This window comes from Hippocampus zosterae, chromosome 21 (genome assembly GCF_025434085.1).
Source record: "Hippocampus zosterae strain Florida chromosome 21, ASM2543408v3, whole genome shotgun sequence".
Taxonomy (NCBI): domain Eukaryota; kingdom Metazoa; phylum Chordata; class Actinopteri; order Syngnathiformes; family Syngnathidae; genus Hippocampus; species Hippocampus zosterae.
In genome coordinates this window covers 5,120,304-5,133,175 of record NC_067471.1, presented here as the reverse complement: position 1 = coordinate 5,133,175, position 12,872 = coordinate 5,120,304, and the positions used below count along the sequence as shown (strand labels likewise).

At 43.7% G+C, this 12,872-nt stretch overlaps 2 protein-coding genes and 1 long non-coding RNA gene across 7 annotated transcripts; all 3 read right to left on the bottom strand.

Moving 5' to 3' along the window:
- Nucleotides 1-1,551: 1,551 nt before the first annotated feature.
- LOC127594245 (uncharacterized) lies at nt 1,552-1,829 on the bottom strand. Of its 2 annotated transcripts, none has more exons than XR_007960650.1 (2): nt 1,750-1,829; nt 1,552-1,705 (listed from the first exon to the last, which is right to left on the bottom strand). It is a non-coding gene; the product is annotated as an uncharacterized LOC127594245 (long non-coding RNA). The 2 variants fall into 2 exon arrangements; XR_007960651.1 differs by having other exon boundaries at nt 1,552-1,708; nt 1,750-1,820.
- Nucleotides 1,830-1,835: 6 nt separating this feature from the next.
- il17ra1a (interleukin 17 receptor A1a) lies at nt 1,836-8,220 on the bottom strand. Of its 2 annotated transcripts, XM_052056147.1 has the most exons (11): nt 7,807-8,220; nt 7,308-7,332; nt 7,062-7,211; nt 6,846-6,967; nt 6,582-6,708; nt 6,221-6,268; nt 5,978-6,126; nt 5,554-5,628; nt 5,386-5,455; nt 4,532-4,645; nt 1,836-4,446 (listed from the first exon to the last, which is right to left on the bottom strand). In XM_052056147.1, the coding sequence occupies exons 1-11, from the start codon at nt 7,903-7,905 to the stop codon at nt 3,107-3,109; spliced, it is 2,319 nt and encodes a 772-aa protein (XP_051912107.1). In that variant the 5' UTR covers nt 7,906-8,220; the 3' UTR covers nt 1,836-3,106. The 2 variants fall into 2 exon arrangements, with proteins under 2 accessions (XP_051912107.1, XP_051912108.1); XM_052056148.1 differs by lacking the exon at nt 4,532-4,645.
- A 994-nt stretch (nt 8,221-9,214) lies between these two features.
- On the bottom strand, nt 9,215-12,775 carry rergla (RERG/RAS-like a). 3 transcript variants are annotated; one of them, XM_052056240.1, is made up of 6 exons: nt 12,591-12,775; nt 12,193-12,250; nt 12,024-12,080; nt 11,770-11,843; nt 11,551-11,699; nt 9,215-11,456 (listed from the first exon to the last, which is right to left on the bottom strand). In XM_052056240.1, exons 1-6 carry the CDS (start codon nt 12,597-12,599, stop codon nt 11,183-11,185), a joined length of 621 nt encoding a protein of 206 aa, XP_051912200.1. In that variant the 5' UTR covers nt 12,600-12,775; the 3' UTR covers nt 9,215-11,182. The 3 variants fall into 3 exon arrangements, with proteins under 3 accessions (XP_051912200.1, XP_051912201.1, XP_051912199.1); XM_052056241.1 differs by having other exon boundaries at nt 12,193-12,247; XM_052056239.1 differs by having other exon boundaries at nt 12,193-12,775.
- Between the last annotated feature and the right edge of the window lie 97 nt (nt 12,776-12,872).

The window sequence follows — 12,872 nt, the reverse complement described above, 5'->3', positions numbered from 1 at the left end:
CTAGTGCTGACTTGGTGTAGACATATCGTCCTGCGTACCCCTGACAGAATGCTCGCCGGATCAAAGTTCGGCTGTTCCCATCTTCAAACCTGCTGTCACTTGCCGATTCTATCCTCAAGCCAGAGCCACATTGAATCTCAAAGTAGTGCTTGGGCGCCATCCTGTGGCTTCTCAGAACTATGTTGAAGTGGAGGGCGGAGCTTCGTTTCGACAGGCAATACGTTTTTGTCTTCTCGTGGGGGGGAAAAAAAAGTAATTTGCCGCCCTTTTGTGGCATCTAGTCAAGTAGAAATCTTTTAAAGGGGGTGGCAGTTACTTGTCGATTTTACCCGAATTGCGGGAGTTCGCCGCGGCGCCACAAACGCAAAATGAAAATGACACCGGACCAACAAGACGTCCCACGTGTGGAAAGTCATCAAAATATTTATTCGTAAGCGTACTGTTGATAATCCGACATTTTCCATCAGTCCACGTTAACCATTGTAACCGTCGATGTTAGCTAGTTTCATGTAGTTACATGCGTAACGAATGAGGGTTAACCTTGCGGGAGCAGGATGTGAATGTGACACGTTTCGTCTATTCGACGGATCAACCTCGGGCGGTTTTATCAGATGAATTAGGCACGAATGACAATGAAGGAATGTTTTTGAGCTGGTTAAAAATACTTCCTAATAATACTTCCTCTTTGAGCTGCTCGGAAAAACGTCAAGGCTGAAAACCGTGATACCTGTTTAGGTATTGATAAAAGTTGATTCTATTAAATTAAAAAAAAAAAAGGAAAAGTCAAGATGATAAAAATCCATGTTCGCCAAGTAAAGTGCCTTTTTCAAAATAAGGTCCTTTCGGTCACTGCGTTGTTACATTTGATTTCGTGTTTGATGCTAAGCTAGACAACACGATCTCAAAATTCACGTCGCATCGTCGTGGAGACAATTATTTTCGTTCGCTTGTGCATTATTAGGCTTGAGTCACTTTATTCTATGAGACCGTACCCGCGCTATTTTATTTATTTTTTTAGTCTGGCACTTTCGACAAAATTCATATTTGAGAGAGAGAGAGAATTCACAAAGCAGTACCTTGACTTTTGAGTTTCATCCTTCCGTGTTTGTAACTCAGATGGGGTTAAAAAAAAGGTAAACTTTCATCATTAGAATGAATTTAAATGAATCTAAATAAATAATGTATATAAATAAATAAATTGAATTCATTTTGATGAAAAAAAAATAGCACTTTAACTATTTAAAAAACTAAACAAAAACAAAACACAGCAGTAAATAAAATGTGAAGGAAAAAAGTCCATTTTGACTCAAGACGACAAACAAATTGAAAATAGGAAATTTGGAAGTTGATCGTGATCGACAGTTTTTTTTTCCGCAGTAGTCTGCATTTAGTGCCTCATAGCGTTGCATTCTGTACAATTGATTTGCTCACCAATCAGGCAGGTCAGCGCTGAAACTGACTCGTGCCTTACACTACGTGCAATGTCCAGCCATCCATTTAAAACCATTTTTTCCCAATCGCATAGATTCCCATGTGGGGTTTGGAGGACAGTTTTTGGGCGACAATCCCAGCGCCATCCTGACAACATGAAATTGGTTTGAGGTCAAATAAATCAAGCGGCACAAGTCGAGGGGGCTTTTGCCGAGCTCGCAGGTGCGGGCAGATACCCGTTGCCATGGCAACAGGTGCAACCGGACCCCCCCCCCTCCTTCCGTCTGCCATTTGATATCACATTGGCAAACATCTGACAATTGGTGCCCTGCTTGATGATGTCATCAACCACAGACTTCCTGTTTATGACTCCCAATGGAAACCCACCCCCTCCACAAACCCGACTCATGAGATTGATTCAAGATTTGTATGCAAGATATGCTGCTTCAATCGCTTCTTTTCGCCTTTGCGTCATGTGTAACAATCGGCTGCGTATTACATCACACCAAATATTTTTAATTGCTTTCTATGATTTTTTTTTCATGCTTTAAAAAATAAAAAAAGTTAAAGGTCACTTTGTAATGTAATTTGCATGAGCTAGCAGTTTCATTCAAACTACCAAAGGACAACCCAAAAAAAAAAAAACGGACTTCAGTCTCACTCCTGGACACAAACTGAACAATGCGCAACATTTGGAGCCCAAACCGGTTTTATATTTCTTTTTTTTTTTTTGCCCCTCCCCACTTCCTCTTTCTTCCTACACGTTTACAGGGAATCTTTGCTGTTGTTTACAGATACTAGTACTACCTACACGTGGTCAAGTTGTGTGCTGTATATCTGTACCGCTATATTCCAATCTACTGGATGTACCGTAGATGTTAAGACAAGAATATTGTGTGGTCACGGTCAAATAAAAAAAAATACATAAAATCATCTTTTCTTGGGGAGGGGAAGTACCATTGGGTTTTTTGAAGGGTATGATTACAAGTGGAACTGTCTGAACAGTCGAAAACGCAACACAGTGCAAATTTTGTTTCAAAATAAAAGTGCCACGAGTAATTAATCTGATCCGATTAATTAACTTGTCACGAGTGCAAGTTAATTAAAAAAATTTAAAAAAGAAAAAATAAGTGCAACAGGGTTTAAAAAAAAGATCCTTACTCTCCATGGATAAAATACAAAAAGCTGAACAGTCGAAAACGCAACATAGTGCAAATTTCATTTCAAAATAAAAGTGGCACGAGTAATTAATCCAATCCGATTAATTAACTTGTCACGAGTGCAAGTTAATTAAAAAAAATTTAAAAAGAAAAAGTAAGTGCAACAGGGTTTAAAAAAAAAAAGATCCTTACTCTCCATGGATAAAATACAAAAAGCTAAGAACTCGCACGATGTAGACAATTTCCTGTTCCGGTTTTCCGTTGGAGCGGAGGAAGCAAAACATAGTTGTGGAACGGACCGAAATTTGTCGACAGACTCAGCTGGTGGCGATCCTGATTTTGCAGAAATTCTTGCCCGAGCCATCGGTGGGTCTCTTTTAGTCACGCAACCGTGATCCGATCCACTGCTGAACGCTCGCTCCAGACAAAAAAAAACAAAAAACAGGTCAGATGGTTTTATGAACCCATTGGACCTGGAGTGACCGCTGTCCCTGAAAAAGGGGGGTCACATTTCTTTACAACTCAAACTCAGAGCTGTCCAGAGTTTTCAGAAAGAGTTCCTCCTGCAGCCTTACCAGAGCCACGAGGGGGTCCTCCTCGGAAGGACTTCCAAGCGGGGAAGGCATTTTCGAGATGTAACCTTGATCGGATCCACTGTTCGAACCCTCTGCACCGGGCTCATCCTGGCGTATTTCCGCAGGCTGGCTGATTTGGTTCCCAAGAGAGAACTCTTGTGAGTTTGATCCCTGGGAGTTCAGGACTGTGGACTCTTCCTCATCCTCCTCGGGGATCTGACTTATGCGACTCCCCTCAGCAGACGGAGGGCGGTTGACAGACAAAACGGGCTCGGCGACAAAAATGGACCGAGGGCCGTCGGCGGGGCGGAGGTGAGGCAGGACCGATTGCCGCCGGTGTCCGTTCGCAGGGTTTACCAGCGGCAAAAGTTCTGCCCCGGATGACCAGCGGCTCTCCGGGTTCAGCTCCGGGGTTAAAACTCGAACGCCGGTTCGGTTCTCTCTTATGGCCGCCTCGCACGTATAGACGGGAAGTCCGTCTCGGATAAGCGGAAGACACTCAAGGACCGGCGAGCCCCGCTGCTGGTCAACGAGACCACCGGACTCCATCGGCAGGTCTTCCTCACTTTGCACGCACTCCCTCTCGAACCAGTCGGGGTTTTCTATCTGGTACGCCCGGAAGGTTTCGATGGCGTCCCTCAGGGCTCTACCCGAGGGACAGTTGAAGTATTCGTCCCCGCTGATGCCCCGTATGTGATTGACCTGACCCGGCTGGTACTTCTCAATGTCCAGTAGGCCCAAGTACAGCTCCTCAAAGTGCTTCATCAGCGAGTATTTCACGCCGATGTCGAAAACCGACGGCACGTCCCGCTCGCCGCTGATGTCGCCGAAGTAAGCCGCCATATACTTGCCGTGCTTGCGCGCTTGGTGCATGTCGGGCAGGAAGAGGTTCAGGAAAGGGGTGAGCATGTCGTCGGTCGGCGACAGGACGTCTTCCTTCAACGTGACGCGGCGGTCGCCACACATGGCGCGCCACTTGGCCTGAACCCCGCGCGAGCAGAGCACCAAGACCTTGTCAGTGGGATTCCGCAGCTGGCCCCGCTGCCACTCCAGCCAGCGGACGCGGCCGACCATGCCCACCGAGGTGGCGTCGAGCAAGTCGATGAGCACCTTGGCTCCGCATTTCGCCCTCAGAAAAGCGCAGAGCTTCAACACGATGTCCCTGTAGAGGCGGTGGTCTTGCGAGTAGATCACCAGAACCTTGGGGGTCTCCTGTATTTGCCGCTCCCGCTCTTTCGGTTTCTCATCTCCGAGCGCGAGCGAGGCTTCTCCGGGTTTGCCTGAAGGCATTAACAAGGAATGTGACTTGTGATCGGGACGCGGAGGGGTGGTGGTGGTGGTGGGGGGGGGGGGGGGGGTACTAACCTGGCCTCCTGCATAGGATGTACATAAAAATGGCAAAAATCCCAGCGCTTAGGAGCGACGCGCACACGATAACAGGTGTGGATTGGGGAGCATCTGGCGGATCGGTCGGCTTGACTGTTAAGAGTCAGATCGCAGTTTATTTAGAACCAGCCCTTCGTTTGGGAGAAAATTCATCAGGAGAACCCATCCTGGCAAATTATCTGGAGACTAATCAGAGTGTCATTGATCTTGTCATTGAGCTCTTTGGAGTGTGTGTGACAGGGGATCGACTGTGCACAGTTTGGATTTAAAAAAATATTTTGGGGACTTTTTGGTTACGGTTCAGCTTCTCGATGGGAAGATGACGTTTATGAAACAAATCCACAAATACAAAGCACCATCGTCCGCCACCTGGAAGCGGACTTTTTGGTGGCTAGTGCCACCCAAGTGCACAGACCTTTGAAGACCAGATTTTTAGTATGGTGTCATTTTTGAAGATTGAAAAAAAAATGGCATTCATGATTCGGAAAACACCTCAGATTATTTCCATTGATTGCAGCTGAATTTTCTTTTGTAAAAAAAAAAAAATAATAATAATAATCTATATATATATATATATATATATATATACACATATATATATATATATATATACACACATTTTTTTAAATTAGAAAAATGATATTAAAAATGTGTATATATATATATTTTTTAAAAATCCTACTATTGCTGTAGTCGTTTGTGATCCTCTGTGCTAACCAATTTCCATTTGTGTCTTGACAGCAATGTTGATGTTATGCGGTCTGATCGGTGTGACACGTTAAAAACAAACAAACAAATAAATAAATAAAACAAAAATGAAACATCTGGCCAACCTGAACAAATGTCCAGCGTTCTCTGATGACGGGTGCAGTCTTCGCCACATTTTCGGAACATGGGTTTGATCTGAAAAAGAAGATCGCAACTGGTTTGCACCTGCGCGCTTAGCCAGTACCTGAATTAAAATTTAAAAAAAAAAAGGACAAGAGAGATCTTATCTTTACCGAGACGTCAAACTGGCAGCAGTATCTGGGCCACTTCGCCAGGCTGAAGGTGACATTCAGACGCGTCTGGTTGACCTGGAGAAAAGTCAAGGTGGACCAATTACAGTAACCACTGAAGAATGAAAACCACATTAAAAATTGTCCATGCAGTTTTTTTTATGATCAGATTTGGCTCATCATAAACAGCATAAATGCAGACGAGAAAATAGGCCAAATTGCATGAGCTTCCTGTTTATTTCTTTCTGAGGTAAGAAATGTAGGCTTCACGGCACCGGATGCTGTAATGAGCACCCACCTGAATATTTTAGGTCAATTTCCTCAGGAGGAAATATGTCTGAGACACAAAGGGCTGCAAAAGTGCCGTTAAAAAAAAAAAAGAAAAGAAAAGAAAAAAGATTAAAAAACCCCACAGCACTGAACTCACCTTGTGCGCACGGTCAACATGCTGGTCGGAGGCACAGTTCACAATAACCATGTACTCGTCACACAGCGGGTCAGGACTGAAGCTGACTGTCAGTGTCTGTCTTTGTTTGGCTGTCAGGGTTAGGCTGATGTTGGACTGCCAAAGACTTCCTACAATACAGCAAAAAAATAAAAAATAAAAATAACAATATGCTATATAAGCTAAGGATGCACCCACCGTTTCTCAAAAAGCGCAGTGACTCACCTCTCTCGATGCAAAACTGGGTCACAAGCATCCGCGAGTCTTGACAACCTGACTCAAAGCAGAATCATTTCAAAAGTGAGCCAATGACAAGATGTGCGTGTAATCTTATTGTAACATGTATTAGTTCCATATTTTGATGCATTTTTATGCTTGAGAAAACATTTAGGTCTGAATTTGGGGGGGGGGGGGGGGGGGGTATTGGAACGGATTAGGGCATTTCCATGGAAAACGCGTCTCTACTAATTTCCAGTGAAGAAACTTCTTCCAGAACCAATTAAATTCATAAGTAGAAGCACCACTGTATGTTCTCTTTGTCTCGAATAGTTCGAGAACGATCAAGTCCGAAGTGGTTTGGACTCACCTGGAACAACAACATTCTGGCTAACGTCATAGTCGCTGTGGCCCACTTCCGGTTTGGGGATGTTGAAGACGGAAACCCGATAGCTGTGACCCGGGTTCACCACCACCATATTTGCTGAGAATGACCACTACACCCCCCCGCCCAAAAAAAAAAACAACCAGTGCCAATTGATTTATTAAAGCAGATAAGGCAATTGAGAACTGTTACGGCGTTTTTACTTTTTGTCTTCTTGTTACAAACATGGCATTTATTTGAAAAGCTCACCATGTTGTCATGCAGATTCCTCATCGGGAGTTTGTCTTTCAAGGAATAGCGGACGCACAGGTGCTGATTGGTGGCCATCACCATGACGTGCAGCTCGGTGGCTTTCAGGTAACTGATGCTGCCTGCGGAGAGACGCCGCACTCGACCTTTTAACATTAGATTCCATTTGGATTGTTGGGGCGGCTAACATTGTTGAGTGAAGAAGCGTCAGATCACCGTCATCCCTGATGGTCCAGTTTGCAACCAGGACAGGCTGCAGATGTCCTAACTCGTCCTGGACTCTTGTCACGGACACAGTCAAGCCCTTTGGACCACTTGGTGTGTACTCCCTCACTTTCAGCCATGTGCTGTCGATGAGGCAGTTACCTGTGCACAGGTGTCACGCCGATTTTATTTTTCATTCTGGGACTGCATTCAAAGCACGTTTCACATGTGAAATTATTATTTTTTGTTTTTACTCACTGAAACTGACTGCACACCTCAAGCCCTAGGTAACAAACAAAAAGCAAGACAGAGCAATACTGTTAGTCATTCTCTAAATCACAGGGGATTAATACTGAAAATATTTGGTGATCAATATTTGCTGGACGGGGGACAAATAACCTAACAGAAATGATACATGCTAGTAACAAATTTTCAGATAGTTTAAACAGATTTTAAAAGACCTTTTATCAGATGGAAATCAAAATGTTGGCAGTGCAGGACACAAACGTGAGGTGTGTGTGTGTGTGTGTGTGTGTGGAGGGCATGACTGGGCTCCCAAAGAACAAGCTACGCCCCTGGTGTCAGTACAGTATTTTTCGGTGCCAAGTCCACAATGAGAGTACTTTTGTCATATATTGACATCACTGTTAACGCTATCATCAAATAGTGACTTAAGTTTCAAAGTTATATACGCAAAAATGTGTACCAATATGCCAGAATTCGAATTAAAATGCGCGTATGTTCTTGCGCATCTTACCTCTTGGGAGCAGTTCGTTGGAGCGGACGTCAAAATTCTTAAGGCAGACGACAGCGACACGGTCATGAACACCAAAACGCTCCCGCAGAGAAGCCTCATTTTTTAATTTTTTCCCCCCGGCAACTGCATTGGAGTCAGTTAAAGAAATGCGTGAATGCTGCCATGAGAGGAAATGTTAGGCTCACAAAACCTGCGTGGATAAAAGCTAAAGTCTCTACTGATTAATGAAAAAAACTTCCGGCTTGGTGGTCAAGTCACACCGGCTTGCTGTTTATTATGCTGCCTTCACGTAACCTGGGAATTTCCAAATACGTTCATAATTGACAGGAGACACAACGTTATAATGTACGAGTAGTTCGTTGTGCCTTTAAAAAAAGCAAAAACGATCACCACAGTTCCTACACACACACACACACACACACACACACAAAATAATAATTATCATAAATAAAAGTACGCACGTTTAGGGCACATTCCGCGTCAGGATTACACTTTTTTTTCGTAAAATGTGGTCAATTCAAATATATTTTAGTAGACACGTAACACCCTGAGTGGACAGAATTTTTTCCCACCTGTGCAAGTCATCCATTCAAACGTCAAAACAGGTCCAATTTGATCCAACGTTATACAACATATTTTGATGAGGACCGTGGGCGCACTGGGACCTATGGTGCAGCAGGGGGCGCTTTAACATTATTTTCTGCCACGTCGGTGGTTCGTGGGTCAGGCTTTCACATTAAAGTCTGCTTCCATCCATCAAAGATGACCCCAAAAAGCTCTTGGCCTCATTCTGTCTTCCATTCCGTGCTAAGACCCAATAACGATTTGTTCAAACTAATCTATAGGCTCAATAAAGAAGTCAAATGTCTTTGCCCTTTTATTCAAATGAATTAAGACGTAGGGGAAATTATTATTTGGTCTGAATTGCTGTTTTAGGGGTGGGGGGCCTGCAAAGGTTACATAACTGCTGTCTTAACATGGCTTCCAATGCAAATAACATTCAGCCGGAGACATTTGAGACGTCTTATCGGATTGTTTGATTAGGCTACTGTATAAATAAACCTGACCATGCCTCCCGCGCTTGGTTCAGTTGCTCCACAAACCTTAGATGGTAGTGCGCTATACGGAACATCATGCTTACATTGTAGAGAACATTTTTGTTGACAAGAAGCATCGTACATTCATTGTAAACCACTGTAACACATGCACAGTTAGAACATTCACTTAAAAAAAACAACCCAAAATCTGTTCTTAAATAATGACTCAATTAAAATGAGTATAATTTTAAAGGGAAATACCAAAACTGACTGTTTATCAATTAAAGCAAAGTTAATGAGTTTGAATCATTTTCAAACTAAAATATCTTGCCGGGATTTTTTTTTTTTTTTAATGAAACACATTCTTGTGGTTTGGCACCACACAGGCACAAAAAACAAACAAACCCAGATTAGTAGTCACAGAGAGCAAATCAGTATAATTTTTGCATCATCCTGCTTTAAATAAAAAAAGAAAAAAGCACACACGACGAAACCAGCAAATTACTTTCTTTTTTTTTAAACCGTTTTGAACACAATAGCATTAGCAAATGCTATTGTGACCCGCCCACCAGTTGCATGGGCGGGTTCATGTTCCAGGTCAAACTTGTTAACTCAATCAAGCTGCTTCTGGAAGAGGCCCCCCGGGCATGAACCAATGAGATTTCAAGAAAAGGCCAAGTGGATCTGGCTGCAACTTAGACCGAAAATAAATAAATAAATAAATAAAAACAAAGAAGCTACCTCACTTGGAAACGACACGGATGAAAAGTATGCTAAAGTTGATCATTTGTAATGAAAGGTGACTACATAATCATTTGGGGCAGACTGCATGTTTTTTTTTGGTGTGGGTACGTATGTGTGGGAGGGGATTCTAAAATGTAAAAAGTTAAAAAAAAAAATTCTCAAGTTCTCCACATGTCGGAAGGGGTTACGACCATTCGAGCAAATCCAAATGAGAATCTAGCGGAAGGTCAGAGGGCTCGACATCACCCATCCTGTTCAACAATAAAACAGTGGCTTTTTTGGGGGTATTTTTTCTTTAAGTGCGACCTTCGTGTTCCAAGCGACTCCTCTGATTTTTTTATTTTTGTTTTTTAGGCGGCGCAAGCACGATAATTTATTTGAGGGAGCCCTGTATTGGTCTGAAGCCGACGCCGCACCTGGGAATGCGATGACATTCTGCCTGGCCCGTCATCAACGGCTTGGCCGCCGTTTTCATCGAGATAATGGCACCATTCATACGCCGGGTGTGTCGAGGGGGCCTCCCAACAGTGTTTCTTTTTCCTGGAGAATCAATGCTGAGGCCTCCTGGCCGTCTTATTACTTTGTATGGCAGCACGGAGACACCTGTGCGGAGAAGGCATGAAAGGAATGTAGAATGCCAAGGAGATATGTCCTGGATGGACGGGAGAGAGTCCACGTTTGGGGTTGTTGTGTGCGGTAATGCTGCCCGGAGCACAGCCGGAGATCAGTAAACTTTTTTTTTAACTGTTTAATATTAGATATAAGCAAAGGTTGGAAGTAACAAAGTACAAATCAATTGTTCCTGTGGTGAAGTAGATTTTTTGGCTATCTGTATTCATTTTTACGCTTTTGACTTTCACTCTCTACATTTGAGAATAGATGTCAGTCTGTTAAAATATATATATTTTTTTAAAGTGTACTTTTTTTCAACCTCTCCAGATGACAAAACAAAGAAAAGACTTACATGATCGAATTTGATTGAGGGGATTTGTCAGGCTAATTTCAGTTAGCACAACAATTGCGTTTCACATTAAATGTTAGCATTAAGCTAGCCCTTTAAAACAAACATTTCATTGGATGCGCTGTTTGTATTTATTGTTGCTACATAAAATCCATGCTAATATCAGTTAGCTCATTATATACGCATCATATGTTAGCATTAAGCTAGTGGACTTTTGCTATTCCTGTGGATGGTTTTGGTGAATATTTTTTTCCGGTTTAAATGTTAAATATTTAATCCTCTTTTGTGTGCCGTGATTAAATAGTTTTGCTAATTTTCGTTGCGCACCACGTTAGCATCACGCTAGCAGATTTTATTCGGAATTTAAATGGAACTTTTGGTGATTCGACCTACAAAGTTTAGTTCGCTTTTATTTTGCTCCCGTTCCACAGTAACCTTCAACTGAGAGTGACAAGCAACTTGACACTTTGCCTCTTATAGAGAAATAACGTATAGTATTATTTTTTAGCAACGTTTACGATATTCTCCCATTTTTTTCACAGCGAGAGAGTAAGAACAAGTGCGATGGAAGGATCACATCCATGCTAGTTACGCTCAAGAGATCCCACAACAGTGAATTCTTGATTCTTACGCCTCACACCGATTTCCTCCTCTTGCCAAAAACGTTGTTGATGAGCTTGGCCATGGACTTGGCACCGCTCGGGCGTCGCCTACGCTCCTTGGCCTTAGCACTCTGCACCGCCTTGGAGAACACGAGCGCCACCTCCTGGTAGTGTTCGGCCGCCGACAGCTCGTGAAATTGGCATCGGAACTCATCCGCCAAGCACTGGCCTTCTTCGTGGCGCACCTCTCGCATGTGGCACAGGTCATGCTTGTTGCCCACCAGAAATATAAGCGAGTCAGCATCCCTGTCAGAGAAGGTGGTGGTGGTGGTGGTGGGGGATTGAATTAATGCTGCTTTGATGATTGAAGTCTTGGGCGACCATCCTTTGAGGAACCTACCTCTTGGCCGATCCAAAGCGGTGCTCCCGGATGAGCTTTACGACGCATCTGGCAGCGAGAAAGGACGAGTGGTCGCTAATGTCGTAGACCACGATGAAACCGTCGGCCCAGTGCATCTGGTCATTGACACTTATTTTATTTTGAAAGGACTGGGAAAAAAAAGACACATGACTTCATTTTGGTTAGAAATATTTTCCAATCCATGCTCACAATCCTGACCTGGGAGCAGGGCTCGAACAGCTCCAAATTCATCTGCCTCCCATCCAGAATCAGACGCTTTCGGTACATGCATTCTGTGCAAAGAAAATGATTTTAACCCTTTCGGGGACAGCAGTTACTACAGTGGACAGCTTATCGTATCATCAGGTTACAGGGTGCATGAAAGGGCTAAAATAATAACAACAATCAGTTGTGCAACCTTTATGTCCGGTTGACAGGTTTTGATTTCGACGTGGCCTAAGCTTTTCAATTACCTGAAGATGATGCGTATTCTCCGATGAAACGTTTGGTGAAGAACCTGACGATGAGGGCTGCAGAGCAACAAATGTGAAAAAAAAAAACATTTGAAGTTCCAGCTGACATCTGTCATAAACTGAGGAAGAGCCCCCTGTACCGCATCGGCCTAAATTGCAATCCTCTTACCTGACTTTCCGACGCCTTCACTTCCAAGCACCGCAATCTTGATGTCGTTCATGTTCTCCTCAAAAAGAAAGAAAGAAAAAAAAGCTCCAGGAATGAAAAGCATGCTTTTATGAAACGAGGGGTGGGGGTGGGGGGGGGTGAGAAGGACTCAAAGCCCTCTCGAGAGTTGGGTCGACCGGGCAAGCGGAGCACTGGAGGAGACGTGGGGTTGGGCGAAGAGGAAGGAGGGGCGTGGCAAGGGGAGATTCAGCTGAGATGCTCATGTGGTGGTGGTGGTGGGACGGGGGGCAAGAGTTCATCCCTTGTCATTTCATTTTCGCCAACCACCACAACAGTAATCACTGCACAGAGAAATTGTTTGCAACCTACAAAGGCAGACGGTGCTTTATTTTCCTTACCTGGATCATTTGTTGCTAGGCAGAATTAGTCTCCTTAATGTGACGTCACCGTATAGCCAGGTTGTGCCGCTAAAGTTGTACTTGTTGCGGGCACAGACAGTCAAAAAGTGTATTTTCCACTAATATCCACTTCAACGTGTGACAACCAAACGTTAGATTGTTGTTTTTTTTTGGGGGGGGGGGGGGAGAAATTAATTTGGGAGCTCCTTATTTGATTCCCGCAGAGAGCTTCTATTTTCGATCTATGTTCGTGCGTTTGTCTCCCTCTTGTGGACTGATTGC